This window comes from Chelon labrosus, assembly GCF_963514085.1.
Source record: "Chelon labrosus genome assembly, chromosome: 2".
Lineage (NCBI taxonomy): Eukaryota > Metazoa > Chordata > Actinopteri > Mugiliformes > Mugilidae > Chelon > Chelon labrosus.
The window spans coordinates 8,761,683-8,779,681 of record NC_140338.1 but is presented as its reverse complement, the minus strand read 5'-3'; the positions used below and the strand labels follow the sequence as shown (position 1 = coordinate 8,779,681).

The window sequence follows — 17,999 nt, the reverse complement described above, 5'->3', positions numbered from 1 at the left end:
TAATGTGGCAGTGTGGTACGGCAGGTTGTGGTTCTGATGTTTCCGTCTCGGAAAAGGTACAGAGACATCATAACCACAACCAGCAGACTGAGAGACGGCTTCTTCCCCACTGGTTCAGGTATGTGGACGACACTTGGGTCAAAATCAAGACACAGAAGGTGGAATCTTTCACACAGCACATCAGTGCAGTGGACAGTAAAATCAAGTTCACTCGGGAGGACATCAGTGGAGGTAGTTTGGCCTTCTTGGACTGTCTGGTGCACGTGGAAGAAGACCGAAGCCTCAACACTGGAGTATATAGGACACCCACTGACACTGATCAGCATTTATTATTTGATTCCCACCACCCCGTTTAACACAAACTAGGGCTCTTTAGAACTCTTCAGCACCGAGCACAGACTGTACCCACAAAACTGAATGACAAGGAAAAAACAATCCAGACATGCGGATATCCCATCCAGGCCTTCGTCAAAGGAAATGCTTTCAGTTTACTTCAAACCCGGTAATGCACTTAGGCAAAAGAACTAGTCCACCCTAAAGACAAAACAGAGTGCAGTGGAAATTAGCCACAGAGTTTTCTATTTAAACCTCAAACTTCCTACTAGTGCCCTAGAACTGAAGAAGCTGCTCGGATGAGTGGTGCAACGTCTTCTAACAAAAAACTCTACAAGGTCCAGTTGCCTTTTTAAAACGCTTTTTGCACACATCGCTTGTTGTTGTGTATATGTCGAAAAATAAAAGAACAATGTATCGGGAAGTAAAAAAATAAAAAAAACACAATGACCAATTGTGGTGTTTCTTCCTGGATCCGGTTACATGAGAAGGGCGTATGGGCGGGTGCTCTGTCTCAGGTGAACTGTTCAGTGAGGTTTCATCCTCGGTGATCCATTCCTAATCACAACTGTGCCAACAGGATGAGTAGTGCGTCTAGAGGTTTTGCTATACCCGAGCAGAGACAGCGGAGGCGGGAAGACCTTGCAGCAACGGGAACAGGCCAGGCGTGAGTAATGAGATTGGATATGAGATTGGAAGCTCTGTGTCGGAACCAATAAAACAATCATTTGGATGAAGCAAAGTGATTTTATTGTTTCCTTATTAGTAGGTGATACCCGCTGTGGAGTTAAATTGCAGCGCTGAGTGACATCACCTGCTTTTCTGCAAATGTTGATTGAGTGCCAACATCCGTTTATGGAGTTTGGATAAAACCGGATTAGGCAGTCGTTTATACTTGCCCCTCATATCAAATAAGGTAGGCTCCTGAGGCAATGGCACTGATAAGCATAAATAAAATTACAGCATTTTTACCTGTATTTAGTTTTCAGTCACATCTCATCTGTGTTTCTGATGTGGTCATTGTAGAGGAAGCATGCAGGCAGCCCCTACAGCATCTAGACATATGTCCAACGTGTCCAACGTGTCTTGACATGTCACTTTCCACCTCATTAGGAACACCAGGGAAAGCGAACGCATTCCAGTAAAACAGTCCTGCACTAAACTTTCGCTTTGTGATTTCTCTTACGCTGTTGAAACATTGTAAGAAAGGTGCATATTCAACTGTATGATCATGTTGGAGGATGTTGACTGAGCTGTATTGAAACATTATTTAGAAAAGATTTTGTCAGATTCAAATTACACAACTTTTTAAGAGGGACCTTGTTTTTATTAAAGGGTTTTAGGATTAATTTTTTTAGGATTTTTCAAATCTTCACAAATGCTAAATTATACACGTATAACATTTATAATAGTTTAAATGCTAACTATACGGTGTAGACAGCCCAAAATGAACATCAGGCTGATGTTTGAATTTATTCTCACAATGAAACAAAGCTCCTTTTTGTGGGCTGTTCTTGTAGTGTTTACCTTCATGAGTGCACACAGTGCTTACGTATCCTACTGTCTGATCATATGGAATACAGCCAACTAAAACTCACCTGTCTCCTTTATTGGAGTCAGGAGCTTTGAAAATTTTATCAGCAAGCGCAACAAATACATTTGCAGAAATGTGAGCTCTTCCATGACTCCCAGTCCCACCGAAGCTCAACCTGCTGGTCCCCTTACGATCGCAGAAGCGTGTTTAACCCAAACACATCAATACTGTAATAGTGGTAATCGTGAATTCTTATTCCACAGAGGGATCCACATACATAAATACCAAATACCAAATGCTCCCAGATGAGGCTGCACTGGATTTCAGTGAAAATGCTGCAAATCAACTAATCCACAGCCAGCCACTTTTACAGCCGAACGGAGCCCGGCACTTAAAGCGGTGCCACCCGGTTTTGCTTTGTTGTGCAGAAGCATTGTTTGTGGTTTATCTGTCCCATTGTTATGAGCATGATCTCTTTTTCACACCTTGAAGAATTTCAGATGTCAGTTTGGACCTAAGGAAGAACTGACTTAAATTTTTACATCATAAGGTGTAAGTAACCTTGCCGGTTTGCATAGCCTGACGGAGCCTGGCCTCAGTGCAGTGTCACCCAGTATGGCTTTGTTGTTCGCTTCTTGACAGAGGGATATGGCTGGGTATAAAACCTCCGTATTAGTTTCACAGTGTAACGTAGCACTTAGCTTTTTGTACATACAGGACTGGCCGTGTTTACACAACAGCATTTCAGCACAACAGCCTCTTCCTCCACATTTAGCATCTTCTGTATTGAATTGCCTCCATGCCTAGCATTTCACATTGTAGACGGTGATCGGGCGGCTTCTCCTTTGCAGCATTGTACATATTTTGCATATATTTGCCTCCACTTGTTTTACAGCCATGCCTAGGGGAGTTTCCAAAGGTTCTGTGGCCTTAGTGAAGACACCTATGACCATAACTCAAGTATTCATATGATAATTATGACTAAATCTCACACTGTCAACTGATAAAAGAATAATTATTTTATTTCCCGAAGCCCATGATGCTCTGCAATCTTATACTAGTCTTTCAAAGTCTTCAATACATATATGAGTCTGGACCAGGGGCAAATGCGTGCCTGCCTTCAGGCTGTGCTAAACGCCAGACAGGAGAAAGCTACCCTAACTGCAATATTTACAAATGGAAGTTTGAAATAGCACACTATTTAGCCTTCACCTAAGTTTTGGCTATGGTCGATTTTTGTGAACTTGGATGTGTTCGTTTAATGGATTGTCTGCGTTCAAAGCAGTGTGTGTCAACCACGGTATTTCATTAAAGGGGAACTATTGTTTTTTAAGACCTGGACCTTATTTCTGGCATAAAATACGATCGTTTACTCACCCATATAACTTTTGTGTAATTTGTAGTCGTTCGGGAGATATTTAGATCTGCGTATATCCATATAGTGGGAGTGACTGGGGCACCCAAACACAGCCTGGTGCGTCCACAACCTCAGAATCAGAAAAATATTTAGCCATGTTAGCCAATCCTAACAGGTGAAATGAGCCATATTGCATTTTTACAGGGGTTGTGCAGGTAGCCTCAAACAGTCCTAATTTGATGAAAGCAGCCTTATTATTGAACTGTTATTATCAGTTACGTAGTTCTTTACAATTGACATATTTAGATAAAAGAAAAAAAAATTCAGATCTTTACAAAATCCACCTCCACCTTGTGCTTGGGGCCTGTCCTGTTTGTACTCCCACTTCGATGCCTGTGGTCTGGACAGACATGGATGTAAAGAACAACCTCACTAGTAGGTGCAGGCGTACAGCCACGAGGCAGTGATTCTGAAGCAGGGGTGTCAAGCATCCAGAGGGTCCAATCTGGCCCGCGTGATGAATTTGTAAAGTGCAAAAATGATGTAAAAGACTAAAAGACTTTAACTGCAAATTTTCAATAAAAGTAACTGCTAATCCTAATTTGCGTACTAGTGTTCACATTGTCAGCTGGGATAGGCTCCAGCAGACCCCCGCGACCCTTAACAGGAATAACCGGGTATAGAAAATGAATGAATGAATGAATGTTCACATTGTTTTAGTAAGAACTGCTGACATAAGGGCGGCACAGTGGTTTGGTGGTTAGCACTGATGCCTCACAGCAAGAAGGTTCTGGGTTCGAATCCACTGACCAACTGGGGCCTTTCTCCCCGAGCCTGCGAGGGTTCTCTCCAGATACTCCGGCTTCCTCCCACTGTGATGGGAGTCCAAAGACATTAGGTGAATCTAAAGTGTGAATGCGCATGGTTGTCTGTCTCTCTGTGTTAGTGTTAATGAAACCCAGAACTAAACGTCAGATTGCACTTGTTAAGACATTTCAGGTTGTTCATGAACTGTTTTGTAAAAGGATAGTTTATTAAATGTAAATGTATTTTGTGATGTACTTGTACTTCTTTGCTATAAAACAAAGGGAAATGCATTATTTAGGGGTCCATGCAGCAAAGCTTAGCTAAAGGTGTCTGCCCAGAACAAACTGCAAGGCCGAAAGGCATCAAACCTGGTAACTTGGTATAAGTCCTGGCATTTCACTTTGCCAAGGTGTCAATACACATGCCTACAGCTAGGTGGCGCTATAATAAGTCAATTTACATTTGACTTTACATTTGACCATCAAGTTGCGTGACATTACGTCTACAGGGGGCGCTACAGGTGACATGGAAACATTTCATATGACTTTAAGGTCTATAAGTTTTGAAGTATGCACCCAATCCTTATGAAACAGCCATTATTATAACATGCTTGCGTACAATCATGGCAAGTTTCGTGAAATTCAGGCTGTAGGGGGCACTACAACAACTACATGTTTATATCTCACAAACCACCACAGTAAACTGCTTGGAATTTGACAATAATAATCTGTGGACGACTCCTTACAAGCCCACCAAGTTTAGTGCAACACAGTCTATAGGTTGCGCTGCTGGTGACTTATGCCTCTGCGTCCCGCTCGGGGACGACTTCGCCACGGCATGGACCCCTTTATGATTGTTATGCTACCATGTTACTCGTCAAACCCTCTTGAGATTAAATTGGCCTGTGTGTGGCCCCTGAATGAGACTGAATTTGACACCCATGAATTTATTGGTGCTTAGAAGGTTCACTTTATATCTTCTGTTATGTGATAACACAAGTCTCTTTTCTGTGTAGTTTAATGGCCAACAGAAGGACACTACTGAAAGGAATCCTTATTGTCTGCATCCTGGGAGCAGTGGCAGTCTTCCATTATCTAAATAATGTAAATACCGACAGACTGCTGAACCTGCTGGGTCACAGGAAATTTTGGGGGAATCCTGGGCCGTATCATGTGGCCTATCCACAGAACTACAAATTCATCATGGACGACACACCTACATGCAAGACCACGACTCCATTCCTGATCATAATGGTTCCTGTTGCACCGAGTGACGTGAAGAGGAGGAACGCCATCCGGGAGACATGGGGAAGTGAGAAGCTGGTTCTAGGTCAGCTGGTTGAGACTGTCTTCATAATGGGCCTCCCTGGAGGAGATGATGCTGAGCAGCAGCAGGAGAGACTTAAACAGGAGAGCCAGCAGCATCACGACCTGATTCAGAGTAACTTCCAGGACAGCTACCGCAACCTGACCATCAAGACTATGGTCATGTTGGAGTGGCTGGTGAAGAGCTGCGTCAAGTCTTTCTTTGTCATAAAGATTGACTCAGATATGTTTCTTCATGTGAATAATTTGGTGAAACTGTTGCTTCTTCCTGGCACAGCATACAAAAACTACATGACAGGCTTGGTGTGGTGGAACAGCCCAGTTTTGAGAGATCCATTTAACAAGTTTTACTTGCCGACAAGTGTGTTCTCTGAGTCAGTGTACCCCCCATATCCTCTGGGCATGGCCTACGTCATGTCTCTGGACCTCCCTGCAAAGATCTTGGAAGTTTCACCTCAGATCAAACCTATCTACATTGAAGACGCTTACCTGGGCATGTGCCTGAAACGCCTGGGCATCCCTCCCACAAACCCCCCTGCAGAACATATGTTTCTCGTTACTCCCAAGCATCCTCTGAGCCGCTGCGATCTTTCAAAAGTGATCGCTATGACAACAGAAAGCATCTCACAGATGAAGGGGTACTGGGACAGGAGCAGAAAGGAACCACGGTGCTGAATTGAAGGGGTTAACCCAGACTAAATTTAAGACTGTTGCTGGCGGTGGGATGAACAAAACAGATATTTATCACGTAAGAACGATTCTTGGGTAGAACATTTTACCTGTTACCAGGTCAGATCACCAGTGTTGGGAGTAACGCGTTACAAAAGTAATGTAATTACTGTAATGTATTGATTTTTGCTGTAACAAAAAAAATTGGGTAATATTTTACTCGGTACAAAGGTCAGTAACACGCGTTACAATGAATTTTAACACGAAATTAAGTGGTTTGTTTTTATACTATCGCCAATAACACCGCGAGATCAGCAGAGGAGAAAAATTCTGCGCAAATTGTAAAAAGTTTCTTCCTGTAGGGCTGAAGCAGGCTTGACGTCGGACAGTAGCCCGTTTATTTTTTAATAATATTTTAACAAGGAAATGCAGTATGTTGATGTTAAAGCCAAGGTGTAAGACTAATACTGCCTATCTAAAGAGGACATTTACAGCTTTTGCAATGATCTTTTGTACCTTTCTCTTTCCCGTTAAGGAAAATGTCGTCCATCAGTTATATGAAATCTTAAAAATAAAAACTTATTTAATTTTATTTATTTTTTATTTAGCATTCTAATTACCTTACAAAGGTTGGGGAATTAAAAAAAAAATTGTGATTGGATAATATTTTTTTTCCTGGTAGTCAGGAGGTTAGCTTGCTTGGGGTTGCTTTTTTGACGTTTATTGACCTTAAGTTTGTTTTGCACTTATTGTTCCTACCTCATCTTCTCATTTAAATGCAATTTATTTTCTTTATTTTGTAAACTGCGCCTATTACATTCTTCTGTTGTTAGTCTTAAGCCTAGGAGCATAATAAGATACATTTGGAATAAGTATATATATATTTCCAGTTATTTTGGTGAAAGTAATTTAAAAGTAATGCAGTAGTAGTGTAATGCCTTATAATTCAGAGACAATAATATTATAATGTAACGAATTACTTTGAAATGACAGTAACAAGTAATACATAATGTATTACGTTTTTGAAGTAACTTGCCCAACACTGCAGATCACCAACCAGTTTGCAGATCTTCTAAACATAACTTTATTCTGCTTGTCAGCATATTTATGTTCACTTGAGCCGAAGCGTCTTTGGAAGATGTCATGCCCGAACAGGTTTTCAACGGTGTTACCACTTTTGCTATGTCATTTTTAATACACTGCCTGGCCGAAAAAAAAATGTCACCACCTGGATTTAACTAAGCAAATAGGTACCAGCCTCCTATTGGATAATTACTGCATGGGTTATCTTTCAGCTCCCAACAAGTTATTTAACCCCAACTGATGCAATGAGTAGCTTCTCATTTCTTAAACAACCATATCGAAAGACACATCCTGTGATCGTGGAAAAGATGCTAGTCTGTTTGAGAAGGGTCAAATCATTGGCATGCATCAAGCAGAGAAAACATCTCAGGAGATTGAAGAAACTACTAAAGCTGGGTTAAGAACTGTCCAACGCATTATTAAAAACTGGAATGATAGTGGGGAACCATCGCATCAGGGTAAGAAGAGAGGCAGATGAAGTGATGCACCCATCATGCCTAGTGTCTACTGTACAGGCCTGTGGGGGCAGTGCTATGATCTGGGGTTGCTGCAGTTGCTCAGGTCTAGGTTCAGCAACATTATATGTCCAAAGAATGAGGTCAGCTGACTACCTGAATATACTGAATGACCAGGTTATTCCATCGATGGATTTTTTTTTCTTCCCTGATGTTCACGGGCATATTCCAAGATGACAATGTCAGGATTCATGGGGCTCAGATTGTGAAAGAGTGGTTCAGGGAGCATGAGACATCATTTTCACACATGGATTGGCCACCACAGAGTCCAGACCTTAACCCCATTGAGAATCTTTGGGATGTGCTGGAGAAGGCTTTGTGCAGTGGTCAGACTCCCCATCATCAATACAAGATGTTGGCAAAAAATGAATACAACACTGGCTGGAAATAAATCTGGTGACATTGGAAACAATGACACAGTGAATGTATGCTGTAATCAAAGCTAAACGACGAAATATTAGAGTGTGTGACCTTTTTTTTTTTTTTTTTTTGGTGGCGACTTTTGTTTTTGGCCAGGCAGAATATATACAATAGTGGTGGGCGGATTGATCCAAATGTCGATAATATCAATGCCAATGTAATGAGACTGATTCTTAAGTTTCAGTTTCTGTCGTTTAAAGAGGAAACCTGACTGTGTTTGTCTAAATGCTGCTGATGTCACAGAGCAGAGTGTGTTTGTTGTACCGTCATGTGACTCCACGGCGCCAGGTAACCAAGGTAACCAAGGTAACCAAGCACCGCCCACTGCTACCAGCCAGGCCAGTCCAACAGCAGCAGCATCAGCAGCGCATCACACACAGCACAGAGACGGAGCAGGAGAATGGCTGTGTTGGGTTATATTTTCAGGCCGATAGCAAGTTGTACTATATAAAAAAAAAGTGCCATGGGCGAACTTTGGGTCACAGCCCTCCCAACATATTGGACATTCTGGGGACCCCCTCTTGGAGACGCAAAATGGTTTAGTCCGCCCATAGACAGCGGCCGGCGACAAGTACGTCAGTGAGCCCAGATTGAATGACCTGGAGGCTAGCTGTCATCATGCCGCCCAGGCTTTAGCAAGGCTTTATTTCTTTTTCTGCAAGCTGTATAACAATTTTATAGAAAAATTAGATAGTTTATTTGATTTGATTCTCTGTGTACACTTGTTGGCTCTGGTTCAAGAATAAATATTTTTAAATCAAAATGTGTCATGGATCAAAACGTTAGTACACCAACCAGATGTAGCCTAATGTTTAAAGGTGTTTGAGCACAAGTAGGCCAAATGCATCAATTCAGGTGGCGAATGAAAGAACCAGTCATCAGTATAATCTGATCTGATTTTAGCTTAAAACCTCATTTATGCTTGTTTATTTATAAATAAATGCCCCATGAAGCACTGCACTAGCATGGATAGGGGCCCACTGACATTAAGAGTGCACAGGGCCCAGAATTTGGTGCTATGCCCCTGCGAAGTGCAAACTGTTTGTAGCACCTCAGGGGTATTGTCATCGCTGTTCTGCGGATTCCCTGTTTTCATGCTCTGTGCAGAACTCAGCCCTGCACTTTAAGTTACTGACTAATTGTTTTTAGGTCAGTCGCACCTGTCTGAACACCTGTTTGGAAGTAAAGTAATTCGATATGTGATGCCAGCTCATCTAAAAGGCTCTAAGGGAATCGCTCCAGATATCCGAAACTTTACACCTTACTGTCGAGTTAACCAGCAGGACACTCAGTACCTTAAAGAAATGTTAAAGTTTTAGGGGAAACATTGGGTTTTGTTTGAGTTAGGTATTTCATTTTAATCATTAATATAAGGTGTAATGAAATGTGAAACAAGTTTTCTCTCCCTTCACAGTGTCTTTGTATTATAGACAGTAGCAGGAGGCTGCCTCTCTTACACAGCTGTAAAAAGTCTGGTACATTCCAAATACCTATTGTGGTAATATGAATATTTTGGCCAGGATTGTGAGTAAGTGCTTTAAAAATTTTTTAAAGCTTTGTACTTTTGATGATAAGGATCTGCTGTAGCCATTTTTTAGTTTTACAGTTGAAGTTTCAGATCATTCCAGAAGAGGTCAGGCTAGTATTAGATACAGTTAACACCCAGTGCAGCGCTGAACTTCAGGATACCTTGGGATTCTTTTTTGTTTGTAATATTTACAGCATGGAATGGCACTTTTATCATAAAATTACTTTATTTTATTATTTTTTTTTTTACATGCAATTAAAAAATGACTGACATGACCGTTCTTGACTTGTCTTGATGGAGTCTAGACCTCTGAGTGCACAGAGGATGAGCCAGATTTAAGGTGATGCTGTGTTTTTGTTGGTACAAAAGATGAAGAAAGATTTCCCACATCAATAAATGTGTATCTTCTTTGTGTATACACTGATCAGCCACAACATTATGACCACTGACAGGAGAAGTAAGTAACATCTTGTGACAATACCATGTTCTGCTGGGAAACTTTTGGACCTGGCATTCATTGGTGTGGATGTTACTTAGACATGTAGCACCCACCTAGACCAGACCAGACACCCCCACCCCATAGCAATGACACTCCTTGATGGCAGCAGCCATCCCCAGCAGGATGCAGCCTGACACAGGCACACACACAAAAACGCTTTAAGAGAAACAAAAGATAAAAAAAACAAACAAACAAACAAAAAAAAAAACATAAAGAACAGTACAAGGTGTTGACCTGGCCTCCAAATTCACTAGATCCCAAACTGATCAAATATCTGTGGGATGATCCACAGAGGCCCCTCCCCTCAACCCATGGGACCCGAAGGCCTCCCATTAACAACACCCTCAGAAGGCCCATGTCCATTCTCTGATGAGTCACAACTGTTTTGAAGGGAGACCTACACAATATTAGGAAGGTGGTCATAATGTTATTGCCTGATCAGTCATTATGTTTTATCTTGAATGAGATATCTCAGTGAAGGTCTTTAGGGAATTTATTCAAATGTAGTGTGAACCTTCACTTGGACTCAAGGATCAAGTGGTTGGATATGGGTCTGTATACACACCGTAGATTTGCAATGGCATCTTCTCAGGTCAATGGGGGCATAAAACCGTGTGGTGGTATGTCTTTATTTTTTCTAAATAACACGTCCTCTTTCACCAAGATTAAAAACCATCCAGCTAGAAAAAGAAGGGACGATGCTCGGATGCAGTGAGTTTGAGGACAATGACAGAGTTTAACCATGGTAAGATGTTGAAGAAAACGCTGTATTATTTACAACTGAAGGTTGCTGTTGTCCTTTGTGCAACCCTACCCACACAATTTCCTGAACCTACATTCGGCCACACTGTTTGGGTGGTTTGCTAGTATTGTTTTAATATGCACATCTCGCTGATTGTTACAAGCTGCATGTGTGCATCTCTGTGCAGCAGCCAGTACGCTCAAGTTTCTTCTCAAGTTGAAAATAAATCAAGTTTCGCACATGGGATCACTGTCTTCTCACCTTCAGCTCTTAGAAGCAGAGCACAATGGAGACACTTGTGGTCCACTTTTCTTTTTGATTTTGTCTGGTGTTCAAGAATCTCCTGTCGCCTGCAGCCTGCACAAATCACACGGCTGAAGTGGACACGGCGATGATTTATTGTCGTGCTGTCGTCTAACATCAAAGCTTGAAGCCAGTTTCACAGTGCAGTGTGAAGTTCATGGACGGTTGTGTTGTCAGGGATGAACGCGAAAAGACAAAAACCACCAGGCCGTTTTTCTTGCTCTTGCTTTTCTTCCTCTGTGCAGACGTATACGTACTGGATATCCTCATCTACTTCCTGCGTCTGCCCATGAGACAGTTTGTTTGGGTGTGCGTCTGCTGTGTGTGTGTTAGCGTTACTAGCCCCATTTATTGTCCCTCTGTTCCAGGTATAAACACAAACCCTCACGGAGACTACACAGACTTTACCAATTGGGCGCACACACACACATCAGAGGAAATTGCTCATTTTTTCCCCGTTCCTTTGAAGCTCTCAGGCGGGTTTGAGTTGGTGAATTCCTGTACATTTTATTCCCTTTAATATTTTTTAAGTGTTCCTACTATATACTGGACAGTTTGCATTAAAGGTGTGAGACTGCAGTTAATAAGAACCAGTTGACAGACAAATAAAAAATCCAAACTACTTCGATTGTTAGTCATAAAGCTCATAAATATTTTAAAGTAAGGCACAGATACCGTCCAGTTTTGGCTCACAGGCCAGGTGTTGCTGTAACGTGACCCTCCTCCTGTGTCCCCTGCAGACCGTCTGTCCTCTCGGTCACCCTGAGAAAACAGACAGCGCTGCGGGGTCATAAACTTCAGCTGGTCCTGTTTTAGCCATAGGCACACTCACATCCCTCTCTGTACCCGGTCTTCAAGTGCACCAATGCCCAAAGGAATACATGGTTCTCTTTCATAGGTAATAACTAGGATTAAGTGCTTTGCCATAATTAGTGAATTAATTAGTGAATTATGGTTGGGAGGTGTCTGGTCTGGTCTGGTCTGGCCTAGGTGGGTGGTACATGTCTAAGTAACATCCACACAAATGCCAGGTCCAAAAGTTTCCCAGCAGAACATTGAACTGCCAGTGTTATTTACTTCTCCTGTCAGTGGTCATAATGTTATGCCTGATCGGGGTATTTATCAGTAACAGCAAGCTGGGGCGCTGTTTAACATTCGATGCAGATAGCTTTGGCAGATGCTCTAAAACCTGTGTTTTTTCTTTGTCTACGTGCCTATCTGTCCGTCTCTCTCTCTCCCTCACACACACACACACTCACACACCACGAAGAAGCCATTAATGTGAAAGTAAGCCAGACCCGGTGGTGATTTAGGGGCAGCAGACGGTGGGAGCGCAAGGGCCGAGAGCTCTGCGTCTCGTACAATCTCGCTCCGTTCACCAGCACATAAATAATGTCCCAGGCACGTTCTGACAGGAGGGAAGCCGCGGTACGAGATGAAGGACAGAGGGGAAAAGACAGAGAGGAGATGATGGTGTATCTGGATTTAGTGAGAGAAAGGACAAGCGCTGGAAAGAGAGGGAAGACAGGCGTGGTGTCAAAGAGACATTCAGATGTCCTTATTGGACCGTTCTTTGCAAATTTAAATGTTCATATTATATTTTATTAACCAAAGTGGTGTTCACTTAGTCTCTTCTATTTCTTAAGGCTCATTTAAGATACTGCAGGACATAGATGCCGTAACCTACATACGTAGCCTGCACACGTAGCCTCCGCCGGTGCGAGCCATTTATTCTTGAATTACTCTTAGTAATTTGACTCAGTGACTTTTACTAACTTAATTTTTTGGGGTGTTAAGATGGAACAGGTGACTGAGCGCGCCTAAAATCCTATCAAAGCAACAGTTATACACTGATCAGCCGTAACATTAAAACCACTGACAGGAGAAGTGAGTAACATTGACCATCTTGTGACAATACAATGTTCTGCTGGGAAACGTTTGGATTCATGTGGATGTTACTTAAGGCTCATTTAAAGTACTGCGGGACATAGACACCGTAACCTGCGTACGTAGCCTGCGGCGGTGCGAGCCATTTATACTTGTGCGCTCGTCAGTCTGACTCGCTCCGTAAAAACGCCACCCGAACGCTAGTCGACGCTGTTTCTTTTTTGCCTGTCGGGTTCATTTTTGTTTCCACTTCCTGCTTCACTTTCAACAATGGCGACTGAAGCTTTTGCCGAAATTTCACTGAAGACGAGTCGTACAAATGTTTGCATCTCTGAACCTCCTCAGTTAGCCTTTCCTCAATGTGTTCCATCTTTACTGAACCAAAACAATCAATTCGAAAATTGCGAAGGTGGAGAAGCAGCTGGAAATACTAAAGTGGAAAACACGCTACTGCCAGGCAGACCAATCACAGCTCTTGCAGTCTGTGTTGCCGTGGGGCGTAGTTACATTTCTGACGTCAGGCTACGGCGTTAGGGTCTGTGTAGGTTCTGGACTGTCACACTGACGCAGAAGCCCTAAACCGCTTATTAGTCAGTGATATTCAAATTAGAATCACATTTAAGAAGCTGCATCAATCAAATGTTGATGTATTTTCAGCTTTATCAAATAGGATATTTGACAAATTTACAGTGGAAGTGTCATTCCCAACCACTGGGACATGGACACACACCATGCCACAAAGCATTTGCTACCAGACCTTGAGGAAACTATGTGATTTGACAGCAAAAGTAAATCAATAAATAAAACCCTCTGAATATTAAACATCTTAGCCAGTAATTCTTCTGCACCTTCCCTCTCCCCTGTCATCACTCACTGACCTGATGTAGCTGGCTAGCTTCACTTCCGACAAACACGGACTCCTTTCGCAGATGACATTTGTGAGCGTCCTAGTGCAAACGATGTCGGGCTGAAAAGTATATATTTGACGTAAGATCTCTATCTGAATTCTGAATTTTCAGAGTCAAGGCTGAAAATCCTGAGACAGACACAGATGTGCTCATTAGCTTCTCTCAATGCTCGGGGCTTCGTCTGTGCTGTGGGAACATCTGCAGATGCTGAATTAAGCACAAAGAAAGACCTGAGTGTCTTTTTTTCCGACAGACATTTCCACCACAATTTTAGCTTTGTCTGCGGCTTCCCGTCTCTGTGTGTGGCTTCTGGGACTCGGGTCGGCTGGGTGTACCTTGTGCGCAGAGTCTGTTCGTGTCAATACGTCCAAGGGACTATAAATATGTGTTGTGATTGAAACTGTCGCTGGTTCTATTGCAGTAAACACCGTTTTGACTCAGAAGTGAAGAGTGCAACACTTTTTCGCTAGCGCACCACAAAAGCACAGAAGACGCCTGGTCCGGGTCAGGACTTTCGGACACACTCGCAATCCTGAGGGTGCTCCACTGGCTCCACTGGAGTCTGATAGGAGGGAGTCAAAATATGTGTCCATATTTGCTTGAGCAGCCTTGTCAAATGCCTTCCTCTCGCGCCGAGTCGTGCGGCTGACATCTAGGGACACTTTTGTCTTTCTCCTCTTTTTACATTTTGGTCAAATTCCTCTTCACCACAAGGGCCTAAGGCCACTCAGGTTCTCACGGTCCCCGTCAAAGAGTCACTCTGGGGGCTGTGAGAACCACCGGCGGCCCCGGCCACCGGAGGCCTCGCGCTGCGCACCACTCCCTAGACACATGCACGCCGACACAAACAAAACACACGCAAACATGTCACAACTCAATGTACATTGTATATATACAGAATCAAACAAGCGTAACGTAATGGCACACATTTCTCCCCAGCATCCTCCCCTGCTCTCTTTATTTTGTCATAACAAACACAGCTGTTCAGGCTGCTCTGACACTGATGCTACAAAAATGCCATGTGGTCTGGACATGCTTTTTGCTTGTCATGGCACTTATCTCATACATCCCTTACGTAATCCGCTGATATCTGCTGAGATATGCTTAATGCTGATGTTTTGGAATGTGGTAGCTCTGGTAGATCAAGAAGTCTATGGAACAAGTTAGTACTGGTATATGTTGCAGTACAGGAAAATCAATGGTTATATTAACAGTGAATATAGTGATAGTAGAAGTGAAACTATTTGCAATAATAGTGTTGATACTGTAGCTTTTAAAACAAGCAGAGCAGGAGTTATACACCGATCAGGCATGACATTATAACCACCTTCCTAATATTGTGTAGGTCTCCCTTGTGCCTCCAAAACAGTTGTGACTCATCAGAGAATGGACATGGTCCTTCTGAGGGTGTCCTGTGGTGTCTGGGAACAGGATGTTGTTAGTGGGGGGCTTTTGGGTCCTATGGGTTGAGGGGAAGGGCCTCTGTAGATCATCCCACAGAGAACTTGATCACTTTGGGATCTAGTGAATTTGGAGGCCAGGTCAATACCTTGTTCTTGCTCTTGGTGTGTGCCTGTGTCAGGCTGCATCCTGCTGGGGATGGCTGCTGCCATCAATGAGTGTCATTGCTATGGGGTGGGGGTGTCTGGTCTGGTCTAGGTGGGTGCTACATGTCTAAGTAACATCCACATTAATGCCACGTCCAAACATTTCCCAGCAGAACATTGTATTGTCACAAGATGGTCAATGTTATTCACTTTTCCTGTCAGTGGTCATAATGTTACGCCTGGTCGGTGTATATGTAGAGTTAGGAATGGTATTAGTGGGAGTGGGAGCAGCAGTAGTTATAGTCAAGTTGGATTTATGCTTGTGCGTCATGGTGAAGTGGTGGTCCCATCAACAGAGCCGAGTTGATTCATAGCAGATTGTTTTGCAACCAGGGACAGGACCTCAGTGAGTAGAGGGAAGTTGTCAAAAGCAGAAGTTTACCGAGTCCTCCTCTGACTTTTTTTTTGTTGCTGTCAGCAGAATCCACCTGCTCCTCACCTGGTACGACGTGACAGCACCATGTATCTTTGAACATCCTTAGTCCTTCATGTCATCAGAGGTGCAGTTTGTCAGCGGGCAGGGGAGACAGCTGCTTGGGGCCCCGAGGCCAGTAAAGGGATGTTCCCCTGAGGGCTGACAAACGTTAAAATACAGACGCGGTAGTGTGCTCAAGGGCCTCCTTTCTGACACGGCCCTGCACACGCAATCGTATTACATGTTATGTGCATGACTCTTTAAAGCAAAGTTAATAGTGTCAAGGGCGTCCAGTTCTAAAGGAAGAAAGTTATCTCTTTGGGAAAGGAGCTCTGTGAACTATGACAAAGTCTAGAGTGTTCTAGGGATTTACTTTTTGTTTTATAGGACACTCGAGAGGAGGGAATAAGCTAATTTTTAATTTTAACACTTTTTTTCTGTAACTGTCAACAAAAGATTTTTGACCAGAGCCTAAATAGACTCTAGAATCTTCTGGACATCTGAGGTTTCCTAAAAGACGTTTCATCACTCATCCTAGTGGCTTCTTCAGTTCTAAATGACTGGTGGTGGTGGAGTTTAGGTTTTTATGAGGAACATCCGTGGACAATGCACACAGGACTGCAGGTCAACCAGAACAACATCCTCTAATTGCAGAACGGCAGAAGGGTAGTGGCGTCAACAGACCCTAGTCATCCCCATTGTGAAGCAAAGGGGGTCCATCTAGCGCTAGCATAAAGCAGCTGCAGTATGTGTGAAGGCTGTAGCTCCTGACACAAATTAGAAATGTTATTGTTCTGTACCTGGCTTTAAGTCAGACACCATTATGTCTAGATAGAATAATTCAGCTGCAGGGTGGCGTATTAAAGGGGAATTACCGTTTTTTTTTTCATCCCACAGATACTTGATCAGTTTGGATCCAGTGGATTTGGTGGCCAGGTCAACACCTTGTGCTTTTTGAGATCCTAAAGCGTTTTTGTGTGTCTGCATCCTGCTGGGGATGGCTGCTGCCATCAAGGAGTGTCATTGCTATGGGGGTGGGGGTGCCTGGTCTGGTCTAGGTGCGTGCTACATGTCTAAGTAACATCCACATGAATGAATGCCAGGTTCAAATGTTTCCTAGCAGAGCATTGTATTGTCACAAGATGGTCAATGTTATTTTCTTATCCTGTCCGTGGTCATAATGTTGTGGCTGATCGATATATGTGTCACTGTTCTTTACTCGTCAACTGATTAATTTCATCCATTGGTCAGTTATAAATATGACACTCCAGCCATCCTCTCTGGTGCATGTTTGCACTGCATGTTTTTTCTACGTTTCAGAAACTTCTTTCAGCTTTGTTTCTTCTGTCCATCGTCACAGAACGTCTCACCGCTTCCCCTTAGCAGCGCCGATGACTCTGAAGGAGAGAGTCCAGTAAGAAGCGTTATTAACATCTGCTCGTCGTCCACGCAGCGAGGTTGAAGGCCGTGTGAAAACAAAACAACAACACTGACGAGGCTGACAACTGCAGAGTCTGGAGCAGGGACCAAACATGGGTTCCCATGACTGTGTCACCCCCCCCCCCCCCCCCCCCCCCCACCCCCTCCCCCTTCACTATATCGCCCTCCCTCTCCCCTGTTGTTTTTTCTGCCTCCTTTCTTCCCACTCATTAAATCACAAATCACTTTCGCTGGCTTCCTCTTCACCTTCTTCCCTTCTTCTCTTTCTCTACCTTGAGTCCATGCATCGCCATTTCTCTCTTTTCATTCATCCCTCTCTGATAAGGAGAAGGCTACTCCAGCACCTGGGTGGTGAAACACTGTAAGAAAGAAGGATGTCTTCACAGAAATCATCTGTCCTGCTACAAACACATAAGACCATTTTCTTTCTCCTGCATGGGTTATCTTCTGTAGCCTCCCTGGTCAAGATGTTTTGTCTAATCGTAACTTAAATACGCTTAAGTTCTTTTTTCACTTGCTTCGGATTCTCAACTCCCTGCAAGGTAGTTAAATTATTAGTGGGAAACAAAAATAGCATCCAGAAGACGACTTTTTTGGCGAATACCAGCTATCGTATCATTACTGCTT

The 17,999-nt window shown here is 43.2% G+C and overlaps 1 protein-coding gene across 1 annotated transcript; it reads left to right on the top strand.

The window, feature by feature from the left end:
- The first annotated feature begins 904 nt into the window (after nucleotides 1-904).
- On the top strand, nucleotides 905-8,773 carry LOC311506072 (beta-1,3-galactosyltransferase 5-like). Its single transcript, XM_084569951.1, has 2 exons — nucleotides 905-1,000; nucleotides 5,047-8,773. Exons 1-2 carry the CDS (start codon nucleotides 915-917, stop codon nucleotides 6,029-6,031), a joined length of 1,071 nt encoding a protein of 356 aa, XP_084426077.1. The 5' UTR covers nucleotides 905-914; the 3' UTR covers nucleotides 6,032-8,773.
- The last annotated feature ends 9,226 nt before the right edge of the window (nucleotides 8,774-17,999 follow it).

What these genes read in the sequence shown, in the direction of transcription:
- LOC311506072 (XM_084569951.1), top strand. Translation starts at nt 915, where the DNA reads ATGAGTAGTGCGTCTAGAGGTTTTGCTATACCCGAGCAGAGACAGCGG. An exon ending in GCAACGGGAACAGGCCAGGC is followed by an intron (nt 1,001 to 5,046) that starts GTGAGTAATGAG and finishes TTTTCTGTGTAG; the next exon opens with TTTAATGGCCAACAGAAGGA.